Genomic DNA, 26,887 nt, shown 5'->3' on the forward strand with positions numbered 1-26,887 from the left:
CTCGCGAGACCTACGTAAATGCCGAATTCCATTGAAAAGTTCATATATATTCATCCGCAATTTACACTACTTTATATAGTAGATATCAGTCTGTCTGGTCAGTTGTTTTCCCGTGTGTAAGAATAATCTAATACCGTTTAGTGTTTGATAAACCAGATATTATGAAAATATAATCATAACACCCGGAATAAGTGAGGTACTATATAGTCTAGAATTCAGATATGGAGGTGTTATACGGCTGAAGTCACGAACATACGTATATGGACGATTGACCCTATGTGATATCTGTGCGAGTCACAAATATCAACACGTCAGCCCAACATTAGCAGCATTTCACAAACAACCCATCGATGAATGCTGTATTTTTGGGATTTCGTGCTTAATCGACGGGCTTGGCGGGGTAATTGTTTTGTAGACTGTCACTCTACATAATGTGAAGCAAGAGTTTCTGGCAGTATCGACGAAACATTTATTTGGATAAAATAACCAGGAAACGTAACGCAAGTGTACTATCATATTTTGGACCAATATTATCTGTTTACTTGGGAAAACATTGGAAATCATACGCGAAGCACCAAATCGTCACTTTTATGCTTCTCATTTTGTGTGAACCAGACCGAAGTTCTTGAAAAATGCCTGTGTTTTTTCTAGACCGTCTACCCTTACCAAGTCTAAGGACGTACACGGTGATCAGTGTGTTGATGGTTGCTGTCTCGATGTGGTATGCCCACCAAGTCGTTCTTGATAACAGACTAACGGAGGCTTTGCAAAACATCATAGCTAAAGAATCGCAAAGACAAGGAGATGTACCACCAGATGTTGAAATATCGCCAGCTGCACATATAATATTTCCGGACACCGCGAAACTAATAGTGATCAACAAAACGGGGACATTTGATGATGTAAGTGGAGGGAGGGACAGTGAGGAGGAGGTTGAATTTGGAAGCCATGTAATTGATGTAGTTGCAGTGGAGGACGAAAATGCGGAAGGGGAGGAAACTGTTATAGTTACGGGGGAGGATGGAGATGAGGAAAGGATTGAGATCGATGCTGATGAAGTGGAGGATGTAGGAGACGTTGTTGAGAATGAAGTTCCAGATGAGACAGATGGAGATGACGGTGTTACAACCCTAGAAGAGAAAGATACTGGAATTGAAGATAGTGATTTAGAAATGGAAGTGACAATTGAATTGGAACCAATGAGTCATTTAGACCAGATGGTAGATGTAATGATGCAAGAACATCTATGTGTTTGGGTAAGTCATGTGTTCTTTCTGGCACCCCTCCTTTTTTTTGAAGATTTTAATTTAACGGAATCCCAAATATTGACATTGTATGACTAGATATGAGAAGTGAGGTCTCAAGGTTTCACTAGATTAAAATTAAATATCATGTTCTGACAATCTTAAGGGGCTTGCCATCAATTTCAACTCACTGAAGCAAAGCATGAGGATGAATGAATAATAGAGCCATATCAATTAATGTGTCAACACAACAGTTTCATTTTTGTGACTTGCAATTTGAGCTGTACTGTGCCAAACTATTCATTGTATACCAGACTGCACAGACATGGAGAATGGCTGTTTTCACATCTATGTCTGTATTGTCTGGTTGATATTCAATTGCCCTTGTAGAAATTGTGTAAGTGGGTTATGAGTTCATTTAAAATACATAGGCTGAGTTACAGGGTCATCCAAGGTCCAACTGTTCAGTGTTGTGGCTCATCACATATGCAAACATACAGCCATATTGCATATTGTCATGTAGATTTTGAGAAACTTGGTATAAACAAAGCCACAATCCTGACAATATTGGGACTTTCTAAAAATTATCTTTAGTTTTCAGTGAATTTGTTTGCCAGACAACGTAATAAATGGAATTAATAGACTTATTTGTTTTTCATTATTTTTTTTTGTAACATTATAATAAATCACTTTACGTTCAGTATTCATGCTGGTATGGTAATACTAAGTATAATCTATTCAAGTTCCTGCCCATTTTTTCTGGATTTCCTTCACCAAAATAGTGCCACAAAAGCAAACTATGGCTCCAACTAACATCTGTTAACAAAAGACTAAAATGAAACTAATATTATGAATAGTGAAATTAGTGTTCACCATTGATGATGTTTATAATGTGTTATTCATGTATGTAGCAGAAATATAAATATATGTTTTTTTGATATTTCCAACTACTACTTTTTAGTGGATGCTTACTTGTACATATCATTAGCAATGACAATTTTCACTTCACAAAAATAAAATTCTGTAAATTTTCAAAACTGAAATGACAACATGAAATAGAAACAAAACACAGTATCTAATTTGACATCATATAATTATTGATATATTTTGAAGCATGATAAGGGTCGTGCAAACCTTAATAGGAATCCGTTTTTTCCATCCAAACCTCTACAAGTGTAGGAATCTATTTCTACATGCAAACCACTAAAAAGAATTAAGATTTTCACGTGCAAATCTCAAGAAAGAACTGACTAAGAGCTGTCTATTATACAAAATTAATACTATATAACTTGCTTAAATATGCTAATAAAATAAAATATAACACTTTTTGTTTTCCTCCTGTTGCAGGCTATCATCAATATGGGATATTGTCTACTGATATTGCTAGGGAAACTGATTCAGGTTATTGTATTTGGACAACTGAGAGTCAGTGAACAACAGGTAAGAAGGATTATCCATTCCCCCCCAAAAATAGTTCACTAGAAGGCTAAAAGAAACTACAGTCACACTTTTATGAAAGGAGTGTCTTGCCTGGAAGCTTTTGACGTAGAAGTGTGTATAATAATTATATAGTACTTGGTTTCACATGACTTTTTGCTATCATGTTAACATTAATAAACGTGAAGTGGTTTGAAATTTAATTTCCATATGATTGTCTCAGTGGATAATGTTCAAACATTACATATACAGTGTATTTGGTTAACCTTGTTCAGGTAGAATACTTGACAAGGACAAGCACTATAGAACCAGCATCTATTTTACCCCATATCCAAGAATTAGTTGGGGATGGAGGTGGCAGGGAGAGAAAATTTGTTTTCACACATTCTGCCAGAAACTACCTACCACACAAATAAAAGTTTGTGCATCATATGCCCTAAGCTTGTTGAAAGTAATAGCACCATGGTTGTGTCATTAAGAAATAATGAGAAGCTACAGTCTTTATTCAGACATGGTTAAAATTCCTGTTTCATTGACCCATGAAATCACAATGATATGATGGATGAGTTTTCCTAGATATTGGGTTTTAAGATAGCATTTCTTTACAACATTACATGTAAAAATAACTCTAATTTGTTTTGTTATACAATTTCTTAGACTGTACAGTAAGATATGTTGTGTTGCTGTTCAGTCCTATCAGGCTTCTAAACCAGAGTGAGTGAGTGGTAGATAGTGTGGCATGAATGCTGTATCTTACAGACTAACAATTTCTTTGTAGCTTGGAAACACAGGATAGATTGTTATTTTAAAAAAAAAACATGTTCTTTTTTTTATGTAATATGAGTCATAACTACAATGGATTATAGTTATAAATACATATGATATGGGTATCAATATCTACATTTACGTGTACATGTACAATCTACATACTAGGTATCACTGTCAGTCTAGGTACCAGAGATTACTTGCACTGGTTCTCGCACACAATAGTGGTTTTTTCACTGCAGTGCAGTACCAAAAACATTATTGCATACCTGCATGCAAGTGATATGCAAATCAGGATATAATTCACTACACAGAAAATCATGTGATCATGCTGTATGATTTTTATGGAAATTTGCCATTTTTGATAAACATATGTAATAATAACAGAACCCCATGCCACATGAGTTCCTGTGTGGGTACTCAAGAGTATTTGCACTCATGCTTGCAGTGTTTTCTGCTGCACTTTCACTATGCTCGTGAAAGTATGGGTGTAGAGAACACTGCAGGCATTCATGCAAATACCCCAAGTATGCCACACTTGGGGTTCTGTCATAGTATACTATTATATGTTGGCATATCAGATTATTAATAGTAACTTGTGTAACTCAGTATCAAGTACCTATTACATCATGTGTTTAATACTTTGTGCAGTTATGATGTTATAAAGAAAACATGAAATATTATCCAGGAGAAGTTAGTAGTTGGACAAATATTTACCCTTTTATCAATGTATGTAGTCCAATAGTTTTAATGAAATGGTAAATATTTCTATTTTGTGTGGTATTGAAAGTGAAAGTTGTAATTATACAAACAATTCATTGAGTGGGAGTGTTTCAAATCCGAAACATGTCAAAACAGGCATGAATGTACATGTAATGTGGCCCATTGTGGGTAATAAAAATATACCAATCTTCATATTTAACAAACTTTAAGTCAAAATAATGATAAGGTATATGTAAAAATATGCCAAGTATTCAGTTTGGCATGAATAACAGTATTGTCAACTGTTTTGTAAATGATATTACACAAGGTTACAGAGTGGAAAGCATTGTGAAAGAAGACCTTGCTTGCAGTCTAATCTAAATATACATATATACATATGCACATACTAATGCAATAATTAGGCATTCTGCAAGCATAACATGTCTCTAAGTAGTGAGATATAGCACTTTAGTAGACACCAATCTAATAATTTATTATTCAGAGTTCAACCAAGGGACAGTTACGTGTAAGTGGAAATGTTGAATGCTGTTGTTTCATTTTGAAGCAAAATAAATCAAGCTGTGATCATCATCTCATAGAATGTGCTATACACTACATGATGATATTGTCAAATCAAAATAGGGCATGACTCACAGACATAAAGTAAACATTTGCTGTAACTAATACCAATGATATGATAATGGCCATAGTCCATATTGGCTTATTGAATAGATATGCAATTTAGAAATATAGTGATGTTGTTTGTAAATTTAGTGCCAACATGCATTGTGTTATAGCCAAGCTGTGTGTCTTTTCCGATGTGTATGAAATTACACTATCTTGAGTATATTTGATCCAGAGTGGCTAGGGGATTTACAAATCAAATTCTGCAATAGATTTATTTTGAAATTATTACAAAATTGTCATAGAATCACACTGAAATTTTATCAAACAGTTACACAAAGTCATGGGTTTCTGGACAGAAATGAACAAAATTGATAAAAAAATTTTGAAAGATTCTGATAATTTAACTTTAAGTCAAACGTGATGACTTGAGTACTATAAAGTTCATCAAATGAGAGTTGTAAACATTTTATTTTTGAAGTCCTAGATTGAAAGTTTATCAGTGCCACGACAGATTGTATGAATTGTAATTCTCTTACATCAATGACTATGCTACAGAATGTATGGCAGTATGTTTATGAAAGCTATCAGCCTTTCCACTGAGTTTTTACTGAAACCATCTAATAGTTAGAGCCATTGTAGTGAAGAGTGAGCTCACCAAAACACCCGTAGTGAACATACAACTTGTCGCTATGGCTAAAACTGTGGCGTGATTTATGTTAAAATATGAACCATGATATGCACATACATATATCTGACCTGTGTGACCCCTACTGTGCCATTTTGTCAGAGGGGTTACTGACACCTGCCAAGGTTGCTGATAGTTTGAGTAAAGAGATGTATGTCTTTATATTGTATTATCATAAATTTACTTCCTTTGCCCTGATTTGTAAGGAAAGGTCACTGGAACATGGTACATAGTAACATAGGCTATATTGAAACTTGTACCTACTAGGCATCTAGAAGAAATTAAGATTTTAAGAAATAGGGGGAAAAAATCGAGTAAAAAATTTCGTTTTAACAGAACTTCACAATTATGAATACCAATATATTATTGTACACATTTTCTCCTATTTCTAGCACCTGAAGGACAAGTTTTGGAACTTCTTATTCCACAAGTTTATCTTTGTGTTTGGCGTCATGAATGTTCAAAATATGCATGAAGTTGTCCTGTGGTCAACGTGGTTCTCAATTCTTGGATTTCTACACCTGCTGGCTCAGATGTGCAAAGACAGGTTTGAATACGTAAGGAAATATCAGTGAATTTCTACATTTACACATGTCAATATAAGAGAAATATCAGTTAACATTTACACATGATTTAAAGATGACCAGACACAGATTTCATCTATATGGAAATATATAATTGTTTTCCTCACTAGACATACATGCTAGATTTTCCTATATTTAGTTGACAAACACATGTCACTATCTAAACATAAATTATAGTTTTTTGTATGTTTACTTTCCAACACATGTCACTAAACATACATGATAGTTTAGATAAATTGAATCATAGTAATCGATTATAGAAGACTGTGGTAGTGTGATAATTTGTAAGTTCTAAATTCTCATAACCTGAAATAAAAATCAGATGAGAGGGTACTAAGACTAATTTACCCTCTTGTCTAATTGGTTAGAGTAATCTGTGCACCTGTCGTATCATTCTCTCAGTTTGCTGTAGTGACCACATTTTAGGTCGATAACATCTGAGTGCTGTTGTCTGACACAACTCCCTTGACTACTAACTGGGGAAAACATTGAAAATGGCTTTTTGAAAAAATATCTTTACATAAAAAAGAAGACTTGTATTGTCATTCCAATATCAAAATAACTTGCAAGTTGATGTCAATTCTTGCAATGTGATGTTCTTTTGAAGTGTATTCAATAATGAAGTGTTTTTGACAGCTGACAAAATAAATAATGTTCAATAAGTACAGACTAACCCCACAGGACTAAAATGTTATCATTGTTTTGTTCCAGTTGTCGTTTTCACCTACAACTCCAAAGTGGACACATATCAAAGTATTAGCTTTACTACTGATTATCCTTGCTATGTGTGGTAGTCTCCTTGCACTCAGTATCTTTGTAGGAGTACATCTTGGACTTCATTTGTTTGCCTTTATGGCTGCCGAGGTAAGTCCGTGCTTGGTTATCAGTTTATCTTTATGGCTGCCGAGGTAAGTCCATGTTTGGTTATTTGTGTGCCTTTATTGCCTTTATGCATGAAATGAAATGTTTTGCAAGCAGTTTTCATATAATAGTCATTTCTTGGAATAAAACGTTCTCTGAAAATATGACTTACACCTATATAATTATAAAGTAGTGTTGAGATCTCTGATTGCCACGACAATTTAACTCTTCATTATAGTATAAATGTCATTTACAACAATCCATTTATGGAAAATGACTTCAGATGATCATAAAAATAAAACTCAAGGAAGATGACTTGAAAAACCCTCTGTAATTCCTAGATTTTCAAATGATATAAATACATGTAGGAAAGTTCGGAACTCTTCATAAATAGATAGTTCCTATGATATACAGACAAGAGACAAATGTGATTGAGGTTCAGGCTGTGGGCATTCTATGTGTAATGTTTATCATCAATCAGTCATATTTCCTACTCAAGTTACCTGGTACTATACCAGACTTCCTGACCTTTGACACTAGGAGATCTTTAACCTTTTATTTACCCTTGTATATCTTGAAGCTAAGCACAGACATCAGTAGTGTTCATAGCTGTACTTACATGTATTTCTCCACATACATTTTGTATTAGGTAAAAAATGTTATGGCATTAACACATGTCCTAAACAGTGTATGAAAAAATTGGTATTGTTTTACACAAAGTGGACCTGAAAACAATCTACAATTCAAGGAGGCTAGGGCATAGTAAGAATTTAGAATTTGATTAGACAAAGCGTAGGTTAGGGCTTGTCCATGCACCATTTTGAATAAATTAATACATTAAAATTATTATAAAGGTCTGCTCACATCTGTAATAATCTGTCTGATAATCAATACCATTGTCAGATTGCCATAGTAACCATATTGTTGTTCTTTGTCTACAGTGTGTGTTGCTGACAATCAGAACACTGTACGTTGTTATAAGGTAACAAAGACATTGTTATTTTAAATCTCTCTCAATTTTATATAATCCTCGGGAAGGAAACTAACCTTGTGATGTGGATGTTAGCTTGTATACAGTATTTGAGAGGATTCTATTAACCCTGTAGTTTTTAATACTAGGTATGATTGAACAGACTTTCTAAGGGATGACTTGGGGTTAGATATGTTCATTGGAGGTTTGAGCTGTCTTAACCATGGAATTCAATTTATCAACTCTTAGACTGTCAAGTAGGTCATTGGTGTGTCCTTATCAGGTTTGGGGAATGGGATGACATGACAACAACAACAACAACAACAACAACAACAACAACAGCTGATCTTTCAGTCAAACTCTGTCCATACATAAGGAATAATATTTGAAAAGAAGTTATACAAATGTAATACAAATTTTTGTTCAAAAAGTTCTAAAAAGTACAAAGTTGATATGATTTGTATAAAGTTAAATATTTTGGATGACCCAGTAATACTATTCATATTGATATATAGGTATGCCATTCATCTATCTGACTTGAATCGCGATGGTCTATGGGAGAATCGTAGTGCTTATATTTACTACACTGAACTCACCATGGAGTTATCAGCCCTGTCTGTTGATTTCTGCCACCATTTGCATATGTTGGTAAGTTTTGATTCACATTGTTGACTCAGACGATTGGCTTATACTTAAAGAAAAAAATGTGAATCAGCATTGACAAAGTGTATGTTTGTGATTCAATAAATTGTAAAATGCTAAGAAATGTGTAAAATGCTGTGCTATTGTATATATATACAATAACAAACATTTTACACACTTTCTAATTTTTTTGCGAATTATTGAGGTACAAATAAAAGCTTGATATATGTTGTTTCACATGTGACATAGTTTTTTATAAGTTGACAAATATAGTAACGTATGTTGCCATAGTAACGTTGATGTGGCCACTTTCATCTTCAACTAATGTCACATCTCACTTCAGCAGGCTTTTGATTTGAATTCAATAATTTGGTTAATATGACATATTACCTCTGATGTCATAAAGACAAAGAATCAAGATATCAACAATTTGAAAAACTAAATTTTAAGAAACCAGTATCTAAACTGACAACCAGATATTGAATATTGATATTCCCAGAGTATTGCCAATTAACTTAACTTTTAGACAAAATAAGTCGTGTTGCACCGCTTGACCGAAGTGTGAGGGCGCTGTCACAGCATCATACCTTACAAACTACCTTACTTTGCACATACTGAGTATTTCCATCGGATTCAAATTTTCCTCATTGCATTCATTCTGTAATACAGCTATGGGCTAACATTTTCCTGAGTATGGCTAGTTTGGTGATCTGTATGCAGTTGCGGTTCCTGTATAATGAAATACAACGTAGGATAAAGAGACATAGGAATTATAGACGGGTTGTCAGTAACATGGAAGCCAGGTAAGAATACTCAAATGTAGTTGTTCATGTCAGGTTTGTATGAGTGTGTGTGTGTGTGTGTGTGTGTGTGTGTGTGTGTGTGTGTGTGTGTGTGTGTGTGCGTGCGTGCGTGCGTGCGTGCGTGTGTGCGTGTGTATGTCTGTATCAGTCTGTGCGTGTGTATGTATCTGTGTATGTGTGCATGTTGTGTGTGTGTGTGTGATTGAACTTCAGACTGTTGTATCCCTCACAAATCAGGTTTAGTGTCGAGGCATCAATACTTGAACATTGTGATAAAGGAAAAAATCCTTGTAAAAGCCACATTTAGGGTCAATGAAATAATACTTTTGATTTCTAATTGATATCTAATGAATGTTGTAGAAATAGAAATAGCCATGCATTTGCACCAGCATTTGTTTTGTTTGAGAGAGTTTGGAAGTTATCTCCTGAATCTCACAGTGCTACCGAGTACAGATCGCAATGAAATCCATTTGAATGCCTATGCAATAAGTGACGTCAACTCTGTTACTAGTGATTTTTTTGTGATTAATTGAATACCACATATGATATGGTCATTATAAAGCATTGACAAAAATTTTTTTGAGATGGCCATATGAATGTACTAAAGTCCTAGAAATGTTTATAAAGAGTGAAGAACAGCAACAATTCACTTCCATAGTCATGTAAACTGTAATATGTATTAGAGGGTATAACAGGTTACCTTGGACTTGGTAATTCCCATGATACCCTGTCAATTACCTTGGACTTGGTAATTCCCATGATACCGTTTCAATGTGATTAATTTAGACGTGTTGAACTGTACCTTGTCACCTGGGGAAAGCCAGTAGACGTAAAGTAACATTCTACTTTACTTCAGTTCACCAAATACAAAACACACAAATTCAAATTAATCAAGCTTAATTACATGTCATGCTTTATACATTTGAGAAGTTCCAGCGGATATTGTATCACAGATTTCAGTGTTAACAGTTTGAATACTAATGTGTTAGGATACCTGTCAGAGATGTGATCAAATTGAAACTGAAGTTTACTTTGTACTCTGATTTCCCACAAGTATACATGTTATGCATCTATATGCCAGATCATTACTTTGCTAAGAAATAACTCCCATGTGGACATTTAATGATAAAAGGCTGTTATGCCTTGAGTATTGAGTTGATATCAGTGACTTATTATCTAACCACAAAAATGGTTTATTTTTTTAATGAGAAAGTAGTATGTGAGTTTAGATTTATTTTACAATAAAATAGTGAAAAAAATACAACACTTCTGTATCAATGTTGTGTTGATGATAACATAAGAATGCCAACAATGCTGATTCTATTTGTGAGTTTCGATAAAAGTACAGTTCTGTAGGTGACATAAATGAAATTCTTTCCATGACTTTTAACATTTGAATTTAGAACCTAACTATAGTATAGATAAGTTGGAATACAGACTGATTTATTTATAGTGCCTGTGTATTACACATGTAATGGAAAACACAGCAAAAGCTTTTAGGCAGATTTAAAACATTGAAGAACAGCAAAGTGAGCTTGATGATTTTGTGGAAATGCTACTGCATTCAGTGGTATATGAAATACATATCAAAGTGTAGACTGGAAGATACATCATGTCACTCTGCCCATACCAGCCTGCTCTGATATTTAAGGGCACCCGTCACTGCATACCTTACAGACTAAAGCAAGGCTAGCTCATCATGTAATGCTACTCAACAGAACATTGCTCTGGAGATCGGTGCTCTAGAAATTTGATTGATTGATAGATTGATTGATTGATTCTTAATTAATAACATATTATCACTATTGAAACTTACAAATTGTGCATTGTAATAGTAAGACTTCAGGCAAAATTGAAAAAAAATGTGTGTTTCCAATAACCCAACCTCCCCTAGTTTATGCCACCAACCCTAAACATTTTTTTAAACATTTAAAACAAAAAGATATTAGAAATTCTTTGACTTCTTGACCTTCATGCCTGTTTGTTTTCTTTCCCCAGCGATGCCTGTACATATTTCGTCAAACTATCACAGAAGGGATATTCTGACCAACATTTTGTTTGGTTTGGGTCAAAGCAATATTTTTCAAAAATAAAAACATTTCAAAAGATAAAATCAAATCAAATCCAGACCTACCTACCCTCTTAGGCCATGTTGTCGGAAACATACATTTATTTTTATTTTTTTCACCTTAGAATTGTTAAAACTGAAATGAATCACACAGACTGGGGTGTTAATACTCTTATGTTTATATTTGATGTAGGTTTGCTCCTGCTACAGCAGAAGAATTGGAAGCTAATGATGATGACTGTGCCATATGCTGGGATAGAATGATGACAGCTAGAAAGCTGCCATGTGGCCACTACTTTCACAAGTAAGTATATACTTGAACACCCCCACCCCCCACCCCATACCCCCCATGGAACTATTACAATGGGCTTTGCATCCATGCGTGCACACATACATGCACACTCACACACACACGCATGCACACGCACGCACACACACACACACACACACACACACACACATACACTCACACTCACACACACACACACACACACACACACACACACACACACACACACACACACACACATACACCCAAGCCTGGAATAAAGCCAGAAACTGTTCGTATGCATGCAGAAAGCACTAAATATGACTAACATTATATATTGTTGCTAACTTTAAAATAAAGGATAATAGAATGATCTTGAAGCAAAAGTATTATGAAGGCTCACCTTAGAGAGAGTTTACTGAACTTTTTGCTTTTGATATTTGTATACTAATGTACAGTTTCCTCCCCTTTCTCTTTTCCTTGTCTTTTTACAGCTCATGTCTCAGGTCTTGGTTAGAACATGATACATCCTGTCCTACTTGTCGTAAATCTCTAAACGTTGCACCTGGTGGTAGCCCACCTGATTCTGAGGACGAAGTGGAAAGACCACCACAACCACCACCACAGGCAGCACGTGTTGGGCTTCGTTTCAGAGCTCAGAGAGAACCACCTGGTAGACGAATTAATAGACGAAACCACTTCTTTCATTTCGATGGTGAGTATCTGACAGCATCATGCCTAGCTTCTCAAATATCTCAATTACATGTATTTGGTTTGTGTATTCTATGGCAGTTCAATACACTATTCAAATGATAAAATGAAATATTTTTTATGTAACTGACCCTGTGATTAGTTTCATACACTATACTGTTGAACAATGATGAATGATTTTGTAAAGGATTAAGTTGAATTTATTTTTTTGTACAGAAAAAAAAACTTTCACATTGTTCATCATTGATATACAGCAGGTCAAGAAATCAACAATATACTTTGATTTTAGGGGATGCAAAATTGTCATTCTTGGATAATGAAAAATGGGTTCTTTCTTGGATAATGAAAAATGGAAGAACTCTTCAACCACAGCTGCTGACATATTTTCAGTAGCTTTTTACAATAAAATTGCATGATTTAAAGAATATTTGATTTATCATAAAAACAGCTTGAAAGATACACAATCTGAATTCTCTGGTTGCAATTATTGTGCTATTTCTCCACATCTTATGTTTTAGTTATCTTTAACATCACTATATTTCTTTGTTTATCATTACCAGGATCTAGAATTGCCAGTTGGATGCCAAGTTTTTCAGTTGAAGTAACACACACAACACAAGTGTTAGGAGGTCCTGGCCTTGCTGCTGTCAACTCTCAGTTAGAAAACATGGTAAGTTAGAATATCAGTAACTTGATAACTCAATCACAAATCAACACATCACACAACAAAGGTGTAAGGTGGACTTGCTGCTGTTAACTCTCAGTTAGAAAACAGAGCAAGATGATCATCAGGCACTCAACAATTCATCATAAACATAAATGTGTCACAATATATAATATTGTCTTCATCATCATGACTTGTGTACATCATTTTATGAGAAAGATGACAAGTAGCAGCTGTATGGATCAGTACAGGTCAACTGAAAGTACAATTCAGTTCTTCAAATGTTTTATTATGCAAAAGATTTTTGCTGAAATAAAAGTTGGAGTTGTGTTTTGCATGATTTCAGTTACATTTATCTGAGGAAACAGACAGATAAGTGTAAAAAAGAAAGTGGTGTAGTTTCAAGGTAATCTTAATGTCACAGAATAGAATCACCAGAAAGAAAATAAATGAACCAAATTGAAGTGACATACACATTAACAAATCATGTACATTTCATAAGCTTGGACATTTTGCAGCCACCAAAGTTAAATTTTATAATGCTTTCGTGTTTTTGCTTGGGTAGTCCTTTGAATAAGATCAGGGACGGTCACTCAAGTGTTATTGGTAACTTGATATTTATAATTTTGCTTCTCTAGGCCCATCAGGTGCATGTGATGTTTCCACATGTTCCAGTAAATACCATTCAAGCTGATCTGAGAATAACACGTTCAGTTGAATTGACTGTTGATAATATACTTGAAGGAAGAATAGAAATACCACTGGTAAGTATCCGAAATATGCAAATATGGGTCAGATTTTGATTTCATTTGTTCATTTTTCTGCTCAAAATGAATTTAAATTTGAAGGATTGGTAGAGTGATATACATGCTCTTTCTAGCAGGGGATATTTGTCTGTAAACAAAAAATAGAGTTGGAAAAAACAGCATTAAAGAAAGTATATTGTGAAAAATTCTATATTATAGGCTGATGTGTTTGAGCCTGGAAACCAACCAGAAGGAGCTGCTGGTTTCCAACCACCAAACCCACCACCACCAGCAGCAGCTGGTCTGTTTCAGCCTCCAAACCAACCACCACCTGCTGGACTATTTCAACCTCTAAACCCACCACCGACAGGGCTATTCCAAGCTGCAAACCCACCACAGACAGGGCTATTCCAAGCTGCAAACCCACCACCAGCTGGGCTATTCCAACCTTTAAACCCACCCCCAGAAGGTGATGTTTTCCAGCCAGGGAGTCCACCAACTCCACCTACAGATATGCAGTCACCATTTGATAATTTACCCAGTAATATCTTAAATCCTGAACCTCAACCAAGTACATCTAGTGATTCACAGATTGCTGATACCACATACAATACTGATAACACTGAAACAAGGTCAGTTCTGCTTACACACTTGGGCTTCACATGCAAACATAAATCACTGACAAGTACTTTACTTTACTGTGTCATACTGCCACCACGCTTCTATACCAAGACCTAGATGAAGTGCTAGCCCTCAACATACCAAAAGAGCATTAACTTCTTTCTATACAGTGTTATCATTAGATAGTAAATTGTGTTACATAATCAGGATAGAAGTGAGGTCTGATTGTCAACTACAAATATACTAAGTTTGCAGGAATGCATGTACTTGTGGACTTCAATCTTGACCTTAAAATGTCAGAGTCAAGTCACTTGTCAATATTTTGTCAGACACTTCTGATACATACACAATGTAAGAATTTTGTCGTTTGAGTGAACAACATTTTGTAATGACAACCAATTGTGACCTTGTATAAGAAAATACAGGTCTTTAAAATTTGTTATTGTAATGTTCTTGAGATTTAACCTAATGGTAGTAACTTGTGATTTAGACCCAGGTATTAGTTGATAACTTTTATCATAACAATCGACATGAAATGTTAAATGCAAAAGAAGAAATTGAATGTATAGTTTGTATTTGATTATCTTTATTCCATTTGTTGTTTTGTAGCAATGGAAATGATGGTAGCACAGAAAGTGCTAGGACTAGTATTGGTGGTATTGAAGTATATAGCAGTAGATTCAGTAAATCACCTTCTGAGAGGGAAAGTATTTTAGAAGAAAGGAAAAGAACTCTTCTACAGCAAGCTAGACGGTAAGGGATTTTGTATGTGTTCTGTACGTTCTTCTACAGCAAGCTCGACGGTAAGGGATTTTGTATGTGTTGTGTGTGTTCTTCTACAGCAAGCTAGACTGTAAGGGATTTTGTATGTGTTCTGTATGTTCTTCTACAGCAAGCTAGACTTTAGGGATTTTGTATGTGTTCTGCATGTTCTAGTATGGGTGATACAACCTGCGAAAAAACAGAAATGTGTTAACTTGAATGAAGTTAGCCAAGGAAAGACTTCACACAAAAACAAAACTAGGCAAAAGCAACAATACAGCTGATGCAAGAACAACAGCTGATGCCTCTCATGTAGATTCACATAATGCTTTTACCAGTTTGTTTATATCTGTGGAAGTTATAATGTAAAAGTAACAGACTCAAGTCATTTTTATGTGTAGCATTCTATTAGTAAAGGGAGTTATGGAATCTGGGGCTCATGTGGTGTTTATACTTTGACTGTCACAGAAACCTTATTTAGTTGATCAATTAAAACAAACTCACCCCTGACCAGTAAGACCAGTAATACTTAATGAAAAATTGAACTTTGCAGATAAGATTTCGTCAAAAAAAGAACTGCTGCAAAAACTGTAATTTAGTGGAACTCATAGGTAATATGTAATAATCCCATGATCTTTTGTTTTAAAAGGAGGTACATAGCTAGACAAAAAGAAGAACAAAGAGCAACTGAAGAAGAAGAAATTGAAGAAGAAAGTCTTGCCAGTATTCGACATTTCACAAAAGAAGGAGAAATATCTGAAGACAGTAATCATAGTCCAGAAGACCGGGTAAGAAGACGTGCCTTAGCACTAGAGGCTGCTGAAAGACGCCTTCAACAACAAAATAATGGCTCCCATTCACACAGTGATTGAGAAAAAGTGCCTTTGTATAATTTTTTCTTAATTTGTAAATAACATGCAAAAGTTTTCATGAAAAAGTCTGATAATTGCCAAAGATACGAAAATGCTTATTATAAGTAACAGAGCTGTTTTAATAATCATCTTCCTCTTCTTGACAAAAAAATAAGTGTTTACTTTCGCTGTATCTTCATGACAGATTAAAATATTGTATATTTGTATCTGAAATTCTACTTTTGTTAACATTACTGCCAATGATGTGCTATCAGCTTTTATTTCCTGACAGAAAAGTGTTCTTGAAAATTAGAATTTGAATTATGGACTGGAATTGGCAAGATTGACAATTTATTGGTTTATATATAAAGTGAATTAGCAAGCCTTGTAAATCCTAAATCATGTTATTTTTTTTGTTAATCACTGAGGTATAATCATAAAACAAAGGGATTGTCTAGTTTTCCAAAAAAAAAATAAAAAGTAAAATTTGGTTTAGTTTTATTGATTTTGTATCAGATGCATATTTTGTTTTAAATGACAAAATTGTGAAAATAAAGTATTCCACACAAGACATGTACTTCATAAGGATTTTGATGATGTGTAAATACTGGACAGAAAGATTTTGAAATCACTGATAACGTGTTATAAAGCCATATACAGTATTTCAGCTTATACTGTAGTCTGTAAGATATGCTGTGATGGGGCGCCCTCACACGATCGTACGATGAGGGCGAAGCTACACGACGTATGTTACAGTCTAGATTATACTGTAGCTCCACTCTTTTAATGTGAACTTAATTAAACATTCTGTTTGGTGTATTTTAAGTAACACTTGAACAGTTTTGAATTACCTGATTGTTTATGAAAGTAACGTTTAGTCTTTTTTGGAGAAAATCATGCCACGGCCAACTATAATGATGTGTGGTTTTGGAAATATACCTTTCAACAGTAGGGTGGTTTGGTTGCCTTTATTCTCATCTTCTCACTTTTGTATGACATACTGGAGTTATCAAGAGGCAGTATTCACAGACTTCTAGTGATACATAACGATTTGTTAATGTGTACATTCATTTTGATGTGCTTAGTGTCTTAGCAAGTGATAAGGAGCCGTCACAACGACAACAATTTGAGTCTAACTCCCTAGGAATCACTGGAAAGCACTCCAGAAAGTGATTTAAAATGACATCAACCCAAAATTGTTAACAAATCTAAATAAGTAAGTAGTGCTTAAAAAAAAAAATGTCAGTCTGTTGAAGATTTAAATACAGAATTCTAGGAAATGAAAGTAGTTGATCATGACACTATCAGCAAAAACAAAATAACCCTATTATGAAATATGAAGTTATGAAACCTGTATACACTGGCAATCAACCATCCAAATCTGAAAGTAACATGATAGTATGCCATTCATTCACCAATTCTCCATTCTTTCACAATAAAAATATCAGTCATTGTCATTTCTATGTCCCAGAATTTTCTCATCGTAAAAGTTGAGGATCACTGAAAAGTAAACTTTGGTATCTTATTTTTACTGTAACCACAGAGAGTTTTCAAAAAATTATTTTTACTCAAACATTGTTTATCATGATAACATATCGGTTATAAATTTTGACAGTTGTAAATTTCTTGTTTATAAATGCATGTATAATTATGTGAATAATTCGTTATCTTCCAGTAGAATAGAATTTATGGCAAGTTTTCAAGTCTGGCTAATTTCCAATAGATATTGTCGTATAACATGTAAATATTGAATGACATTTCAAGTATGCTCACACTAGTAAGTATATACTGTATTTGGGATGTTGATATATGCATTGTGTTTCTGACATGGAGTACAAAACAAGGGAATGACTTATGCAGGACATAGAACTAAACTTCCTGCTCAAAAGGTATTGCATGCAGTGTTCTCCCCAAACAAAGTAATAAGGTTGTCAAGCCTTCTGGTAATTTCTGAGGTCTTCTTTATATATGAAAATCATTGTCCAAACCAGCTCATTGTTATTATGTTAACAGTATCACATCAGCTGCTGGACTCAAGACTCTCTTAAATCTCTAACTGACTGTCAAGTAGACAAGTGTGACGGTCTTAGAGCCATCTTGCAAACAAATTGTAGGTATAATACTGGCATGCAACATCCAAATCTCCCCTGACTGCCTATTTCATTCAGTGTAAACATCTCTCATGAATATTCATTGTTCAACCACCATGAATACTGTAATATCATTTCTGCTGACTCCCATAATGCAATGTCCCACTGCAAAGATACCCTATAAAGGCACAAGATCAACTTGATGTTTTTCTGAAATAGCAAGTAATTGTAGGTAATGTAAAATCATAAAATGACTCTCCAGAACCCAGAGTGTATCCATTTCCAGGAGTGGCATTCCCCTTTAAATGATCTTTTTTTAAATTTGTTGGCTAAATGGTACGAAAGCTATATTTGCCAGTGTCCATGTATTGGAAGGGTCAAAACAGTCAAATAATTGTGTTCCAGTAAATAATGTATTATAGATTTCCATCGTAGGATGCTGTTATTCCAACCAATTTTTGGAAGTATACATTTAATTTTGTGGAAGCAATTGCCAATGTAGACAAGATACAACAGCCCCCCCAAAAAAACAGTATTTGGTACTGCATGCCTTCAACTTCAGATTGCATTTGATTTCAAATCATATGTACTATTGTAATAATTGTTTTCATTAACATCACATGCACACATTATTCTGAATATCTCCAAGTTTACAGGTGAATCTGAGTTACTTTAAGTAAAGATGTTTTACATGTAAATCACAAATTTTGTTCATAATTAACGCCTTCATAAAATAGGTTTGTGCCTATTGCCTTCAATGCTGCTTCCAGTATGTAATGTTACATTTAAACCTTCAAAAGAAGTGCAATTGTTTTCAGGCATAGTATGGTTTCAACAGAACTCTCATAGCTCAAGACTTAGAGATGTACATCAATTATACATTTGATTTCAAATTATATTTTTGTTTTTTGTAGTTAATTTTCTGCATTACTATCACTCAACATTCTGAGTAGCACTTTAAATAACCTCCCTTTAAATGTATAATGTTCATGTGTAGATAAGAGACAATCGGTCAATCAATCAATCAGTCAGTGAATTTATAATGTGCCAGTTTCCACTACGATGTAGAGTAGTGTATAAATTAAAGAGTACCACCAGCAAAAGTAATTCAGTCCAATGCATGCAAAAACTGACAAGATATGGATACTGTAAACCTGACACTAAAGGGTTATTTTCACTAATTTCGCGGGAAAACAAAAACGCAAAAAACAAGTAGTGACTAAAATGCCTTCTTGTACATGAAGACAATGTACCAGTCTGGCAATTAGAGAAAATTAGTTTTTGAGAATTTGTGAAGACTGTAAAATTGCAAAATTTTGTAGTAGTGAAAATATGTAGGTTTACAGTATATTCCAACACTTGAAATGTGAAACACAGTTTTGTCATGTTCACATACTCGAATTAAACTGGCACATTTCCTCAAAACGGGTAATAAAAAATATGAATACATTTCCTGTTTGTTACATGTGAAAGTACAGTAGCTCTTGCTCTCTCCAGGGAACTGTAACAGTGAAAGTCAAGTAGCTTTTGGGTAAATGTTCTGCTATATGCCTGACGACAATTGCACTCCTCCAGTTTAATAAGTGGGATATATACTTTTGACTTTCCATGTAGATATTTGAATGTATATACATGTATTTAAATTGATTTCAGCATGAATCATCAGCCATTTGTACAACCATCATTAATGGCACAGTGTTTTTGTTAAGGGTGATAAATGCTAAGTAGGTAAAATCTACCAAAGTTTCCCACCAAATGTATGGTATAATGTCTTGTAAACTATGCCAGTTTTACATTTCCCCAGCCCCCATCAAAAACACTGTGCCATTACATAAGGGAATGTGTTGTTCTTGGTACTGTACACGATTTCTTATGAGCAATAAAAGTGATTTGATATTTGTAAAACAGCTAGACCCTCAGAGTACCACCCGTGACTATATTTTACAGCTTAGATATATGCACACCTGGCATGACTCAAAGATGTTATTGCCTTTTGATTTTTCCAAACATTCATCATGTATACTGCCACACTTGCTTTAAAAGTATGTTGCACATACCTCATTCTTGTAAACATGACAAGTCAAAATAACAAATCTAACAAAGTTATTGGACTTTTTAATTTTTTAATAGCATGTGTCTTTTGTAATATAAAATTCCAATGACATATTTTATAGATCATAATTGCGTAAAAGTCTTTGTGCCGTCATTCATTATTCCATATTTCATCTTCAAGAGCTCTTGGTCCAGAACACTAGTATATCACACCGTGCCTGCAAATACCTGTATAAAGATAGAATGTCATCAAAAATTAATGTTCACACTCTTATGCTGTAACTGCCATCCCTAACTAATTCTTGACATTCCAGTCACCATTTGTCTCACAGATGACAACAGTGACTGTGTATGTTGGACACAATCTCAATCCGTGTTATGAAACTCCGATGACTGTACATTGTCTGCAGTTACTCTTCTAAAAACCCACAACAACATGGCAGTGACATCTTACAGATGTATGAGCAATACACTATTCAAATACAATCAGATACATACAAATTTTGGACTGTGACTGACTGTTGAAAGATGATTATTAAAGACTGGGGAAGTCCATTACACTCTTATAGTTTGCTGTTTTGCTCTACACAGGGATGGGACCAGAGATGCAACCATCTTTCAAACTCATCACTCTCAACTTCTCAATTTGAACAAGACAGTACACCTTCAACTGTAGTTGGACTGAACCAACTTTTCAAATAAAGTTTCTCCGTGCACTCTGAATCAACAAGTACAACCCCTGAGTCTGTATCAATATATCCCAAAATGTATCCCATCCCCCTTACATTGCTCCAATTGAAGTATGAACAATGACATACTGTAACATATTGATACATTATACTGAACTTTTCCTGATGCATTGATGTAGATTTAGCTATAGTAGTCACAACATTGCCTACTCAGTGACAAAGTTGAATAACAGTTTACTTTAATAAAGCCGCCAAACAGGTGTGCAATATTCACTTTTGCAAATAAACCCTGTCTATTGGTAGATATCATCATGACTAGATGTACAGAGTGATGTATTAGACAACAAACCTCAGTAACTGTAAGTGGTGCCAAATTGAAATTTGTTATGACTCAAGTTACTAATAATGACGTGTACAATTGTGGTGCATCTTTGATCTGACGCTACTAAATTCTGTACGAAAACCTATTTTGGTAATCTATCAATATGATGCAGTAGTTTGTTGTTCATACTTTGATTGGAAGCACTGTAAGCTATAAACATTGATAAATCAAGCAACTTTTTTTTTGCAAACGAAGTAAATAACTTAATAATCCTATGATGGCAACCATCTTGGCTAAATACTGATGGTCAGGCCATGCTTACCTTCTTTTACTTTCCATTTAACCAATAAAGTTCATCACCACTAAGTGAAGTATAATACTTGCAAAGATGAAATCAGAAAAGGCACGTTCTGGCGACAGGTTATAAAACTGTGACTTGTTTGATGGGTTAACTTGCACTCTTAAACAGACTGAAATTTGAACAAAAGTAGACAGGTTTCAAGGAAATGAGACCAAAAAAATGGGAGTTGAAAAGTAAACTTCAAACTACAACAAAAAGGTATTGAATTTAGACCATAATTTCACATTGACGAGTCAATATACACCATATGTGTTAAACGTGCTAGTTCCATTGAGCTCAACGTGGTATTTACCTACTACCACAGTATCTACACTATTAAAGATATACCATGTTGTTCTACCCTATCAGGCTTCTAGGAGTTGTAGCTGATCGTGTGTAATGAATCCTGCAGACTATACAGCAGTGTTCTTGTAAAAAACTGCTACACACACTACTACATTAGGGTAATAGGTATTAGGGCACAAAGTTTATTTGAAAACTTGCCACTCAATTTTTATAAAAAATTAAACTTCAAAGCAAAATCTATAATCAATAATGCCAGCTGCAACAATATTGACACACAGTTTACTACAATGTTGACCGTATGCCATGTAATGTATACTCTTTATTTAAAAATTAAATGACAAATGTTCTGGCTTTATTTCTTCCCACGTTTTTCTTTATATTGAGCAGAACTTGTGCATTTCTTGGAAACAATATTCATGTATTTGGTTCTGTCCAGACAGGAGTAGTAAATGCTTAGCTCCTTCGTCATCGACATTTTATGCCTGAAAATCTCCACATGTATGTAATGATGTATTGTCACCAACTTCCGCATTTTACGAACAGCGCCCCCACATGATTAACCAGACTGTATGGAATCATATGTTAACACACACATAATATAGAACATCTTGAATATCTCAAAAACAGTAAAAGTGCTACAACATAATGCGACGTTTTATACATAACCTACCTGCCAATACGAATGATCCTACACATGAAATGAACCCTGACAAAAAGGAGTTGAACGGAAATGTACCAACGAGTGTGCAGTAAACAAACTGCATTATTCCCGTAAACATGATGTAACCAAGGTATGCATCAATTAATTTCAACCTCTGTGGTGTGTTCTTCTGATACTCATCATAGAACTTCGCAAGAACTGTCAAAATGTTTGCAGACATCGTGTTATTTTCGAAGGTCTCAACTCCAGCAGATGATGTGGCGAAGATGGCTGACCAAAAAGGAAGAAGAAATGCATAGTGGGTAACACGCGTCCTCGTTCCAAAAGAAAAAATAACAAAGTAGGAAATATGGAAGCTCGATATTAATTTCAAGCAATTACTTGTATTATTTTTTAATAAATTCAGTTCTAGTGTATTAAAATTACTTTAATTGAACTACAGTGTAATTTATTCCCCAAAATACAAATACCAAACATAAATACGGAAACAAGGTAAAAGTGACCTCAATATGACAGAGTAACAACAAACTTTACAAAGTAAACTTTTACAACACTTTTCACACCACTGACCAGTGAATCCATACACGTGAAGGATCTATCTGAGATCGCACTGATCATAAAAGAGTAAAGACGAACTGAGTAGCCGGCACTAACACAGTATATTCCGTTCAACCTCTCCTATCTCCTGATCCCACGTATTACAAATTATTATTGGTATTGTTATTGTTATTGTAAAAGAGAAATCGATATTGAGAATCGATGCCACAGATAGCATTTACTTTAAAAGGAATACCCTGTAGCCATAAAACTGGTGTTAACTAGTGTGTTTGCCCATAGACCCTACACCATGTTGGAGGGTCTATGGTTTGCCTGTTACATCTCAACCAACCAACCAACCAACCAACCAACCAACCAACCAACCAACCAACCAATCAATCAATCAATCAATCAATCAATCAATCAATCAATCAATCAATCAATCAATCTTTGTTATACGCTACTCACAATAGCAGAGAGTGTGGTAGTATGGGACAACACATCTGTACTTTATCAAACCTGTTAAAAGTTAGCATACCATATTAATATAGCTGTAATAATTGTAGCTTTATTTTTATTTCAACAATACTTTTCATTCTTTTTCATATTTTATTTTGTGAGACTCAACATTTTTCATTTAACTTTTTATTTTCTTAGGTTTGCAAAGAAAAACAAAAAAAAACAAATCGATTCTAGCAAAGGATCAAGACGGAGTGAAACCACTATAGCAACCACAATACTCAGTAAATCTAAATATTTTCATGGCAAGAAAATTTTCCCATTTTAAAATAAACTTTATTGATCCAAAGAAATGTTGAAAATTGAAATATAGTCACCACCACTTGAGTAGTTCCATTGCGTTAAAATGGAAGAAACTGGAGACTGGTGACATAATTTTTGAATGCTTCATTCAGCTAATACAAACCCAGCACGAAACTAAATTATACATACAACTATGGTATGTAATATGTTTTGATACAATAGCCATATAAGAAAAAAAGACTTAAAAAGCATGTGAAATGATGTATTTATTAGATAATGGTACAGAAATTACAATCTAGATCTATTCTTATAGACTTGCTGTTATATAGACTGGCAATTGTTTGAACTTTTTTGTATTAAGCACATTTATGCCCAACTGGTATGTTTATACTGAAATAAATTCAGTGTGTTTATAACAAGTATTTTAATAAGTAATTAAGTTTACACAGAAAATGATAAAAAATATACGTAGTAATTGAAATTTTAACAAAGAATAAGAACAAAACAAAGCAATACACTGAAAAGCACAGACTTGGGTTAGCAGCTAGTCTTTTTCATAAATAGGTCATCAACTTAGTAAACAAAAATAGTCTACCAATCTACAGTGACATCATCACAGAATGTGAACAGTTAGATGTACATAAACTGACAAGTACTTTCACACCTGAATTTACATATATTAAAGCTAACCTTTTCACACCTCTGGTGGTTACTCAACACCTCAAGTACAATAGGATCATTCTGTTAGATTCAGTTAGACAATGGAGAAGGACAAGTGATTTGTTCAAAACATGTCTGTTTCTCAATCAAAAGTGGAAGAAAAGAACTTGTGTATGAATCTTTAAGATTCATCATAGAAACATGAATATACATATAGTATTATACAACTATGAATATAATTACTATTTCATGGCAAACTTATCAAATTGTGGAACTCTGTACTTTAATTCCAGAATCTTTCAGGCATCATGCCACTTGAGTTGTCTTATTTTCAGCATGTCTCAACTACTGACAAATTACCTAATCTTTGTGATATCTCTATTTTTCTATTAGGACAAAACAAATTACAGAAGATATGGTTTTCAAATTGAGGCTACCTGTGGCTTCGAATCTCTTCTCACATCTAGCTCAGTGAGGTCCTAAGATAAAATCTCAAATTCAAATGAAGCACAGTCATTAACATCACATCATGTCTTTGTTAATCAATCACACAATTCTGCCTAATGATAAGGTAGTGTTTATTTGGGGGCCTCTACATAATATCCATATTTGTTACATTGGGATGCTAATTACACATTGCTTACTTCATTCTAGCAGTTCAGGGTTTACTCATTTGCATGAACAACTTTTGGTTCATTATTTCTCATTGAGCTCGAAGGGGTGAAGAGAGATCTTGAGATCTGAAGTGATGATAGCCTCTAGACTAACACACTGTGTGAACCCTCATGTTCTAACTTCTGAATCAACAATGTGCAAAACATTGACACAAATTAATCACAAAACTGAGGTAAATCTGTTTGTCCCTTGTACTGCACCTTTGCACAGACTTAAAAAAAAAAATGGTCACACTCAAATACCAGAAAGTTTCTGTTATGTTTAAAATGGCTACATTTTAATGGTCAAACATCACAAAAGAAAGCTTATACCTCATAATGTATTTTAGTTTTGAGTTATGTGGTAAACAGTGACTTTTTACAACAATTATGGTTGCCATTTGGTCAAATCTTGATGTGAAACAAAGTGATTTGTTTGGTATGTGACTTTTGTGTCTGAAGTGTGAAAAGAATAAATCAGCCATTCCTTCTCAGAGATATGCCTACACATGTATGGAGGTTATTGCACCCCATCTCCCCATGTAGACATGCATTCCATGGTTGAAGAATTCATAAAGTAGGCACTATAACACTCCACATTGCAAAAGCTCCATTTTTTCTTCCGTAAGGAAGAGATATGTTTATGGGTGGAAGTCTGTGTGTCTGTCTGTCTGTCTGTCTGTCTGTCTGTCTGTGTCATCGTTTTCTCCCTAACGGCTTGCTCAATTCAAACAAAATTTTGAAGCCGTATTCCGTAGGGTAATGGCAAGACTTGATTAGGTTTTGGTAAAAATCCTGTGAATATTAATGAGCAATTTACTTAATTAATGATTTTCGGTAATTAGGCTATATCTCAAGAATGCACGCTTCAAATTCATTATAACTTGGTACATACATTTGCGACACCAAGGTGCACCTGTCCTGAAAATATTAGTAATGTAGCTTTTAGTTTTAATAAGTTATTGGCATATTTTCGATTGGCCACAAAAAAGAAAAAAATAGTTTCTCGTCAGGAAATGTTGTCTAAAGTGGTACGACAATGCGCTTATTTTTTTGTACAGTCTCAACAAATGTCACAGTACATGTTGTGGTTGGCCAGGAGATCACTAACAGCAATGAGCAAATAGCAATCAATGAGAAAATTTAACTTATTACATATGTTCTGTTGTATTCCAACAATTGTCTGTAGGAATGACAATCTCAAAACTTTGCCCTTACGGAAGACATTCAGTTTACATCTGGTCACTATTGTTGCTTGCTTTTCCTGCCAGATCTTTTTCTCCCTCTGCTTCTTCTTCTCCTTTTTTCACTTCCATGTTCACCTCCAGGACCACCACTACTTTGGTTCCTTGGCCTTACGTTGGTTTTATTATCTGCATGTGCTTGTTGGCTACCTACTTGTTTATGGTTGGTTTTGAGGCTCTGTTCATTTCCTTTTTGTTTGGGTTCATTCTGTCTTCTTGTTTCTGCTATAAGACTGTTCCTTTTCCTTTTATATGTATTCCTACACCTTTCATATTCCTGTCAATGATAAGAAAATACTTTATGCGGTATCTTTTTCCACCTATCTGTACTGACACAACAAAGTTTTGATTGATAGTTAACAAGATTTCGAATAAAGACATTACAGGTAAAATTTATGTCAACAATTAGCACAAGTGGTTGCACAATACACAAAACAATTAAGTCTCTGTTTAAAGATTATTGTCATCTTTTTTCGTACCAGTACACATGTACAAATGCAAACAAATGCGATCAATAGATACCAATCTACCTTATCAGGCTGATATTTTTGGACTTGGCC

General features: G+C 34.4%; 2 protein-coding genes across 2 annotated transcripts; one reads left to right on the plus strand and one right to left on the minus strand.

Moving 5' to 3' along the window:
* Nucleotides 1–273: 273 nt before the first annotated feature.
* Nucleotides 274–21,019, plus strand: LOC144437877 (uncharacterized). Its single transcript, XM_078126910.1, has 14 exons — nt 274–1,256; nt 2,592–2,684; nt 5,853–6,017; nt 6,756–6,908; nt 7,847–7,887; nt 8,391–8,523; nt 9,187–9,320; nt 11,582–11,692; nt 12,151–12,371; nt 12,928–13,037; nt 13,670–13,795; nt 13,997–14,409; nt 15,008–15,151; nt 15,810–21,019. Exons 1-14 carry the CDS (start codon nt 633–635, stop codon nt 16,030–16,032), a joined length of 2,691 nt encoding a protein of 896 aa, XP_077983036.1. The 5' UTR covers nt 274–632; the 3' UTR covers nt 16,033–21,019.
* Nucleotides 20,211–22,739, minus strand: LOC144437878 (dolichyl-diphosphooligosaccharide--protein glycosyltransferase subunit DAD1-like). Its single transcript, XM_078126911.1, has 3 exons — nt 22,481–22,739; nt 21,487–21,634; nt 20,211–20,381 (listed from the first exon to the last, which is right to left on the minus strand). The coding sequence occupies exons 1-2, from the start codon at nt 22,689–22,691 to the stop codon at nt 21,504–21,506; spliced, it is 342 nt and encodes a 113-aa protein (XP_077983037.1). The 5' UTR covers nt 22,692–22,739; the 3' UTR covers nt 20,211–20,381; nt 21,487–21,503.
* Nucleotides 22,740–26,887: the final 4,148 nt, after the last annotated feature.

Source organism: Glandiceps talaboti, chromosome 7 (assembly GCF_964340395.1).
Source record: "Glandiceps talaboti chromosome 7, keGlaTala1.1, whole genome shotgun sequence".
Taxonomy (NCBI): Eukaryota; Metazoa; Hemichordata; class Enteropneusta; family Spengelidae; genus Glandiceps; species Glandiceps talaboti.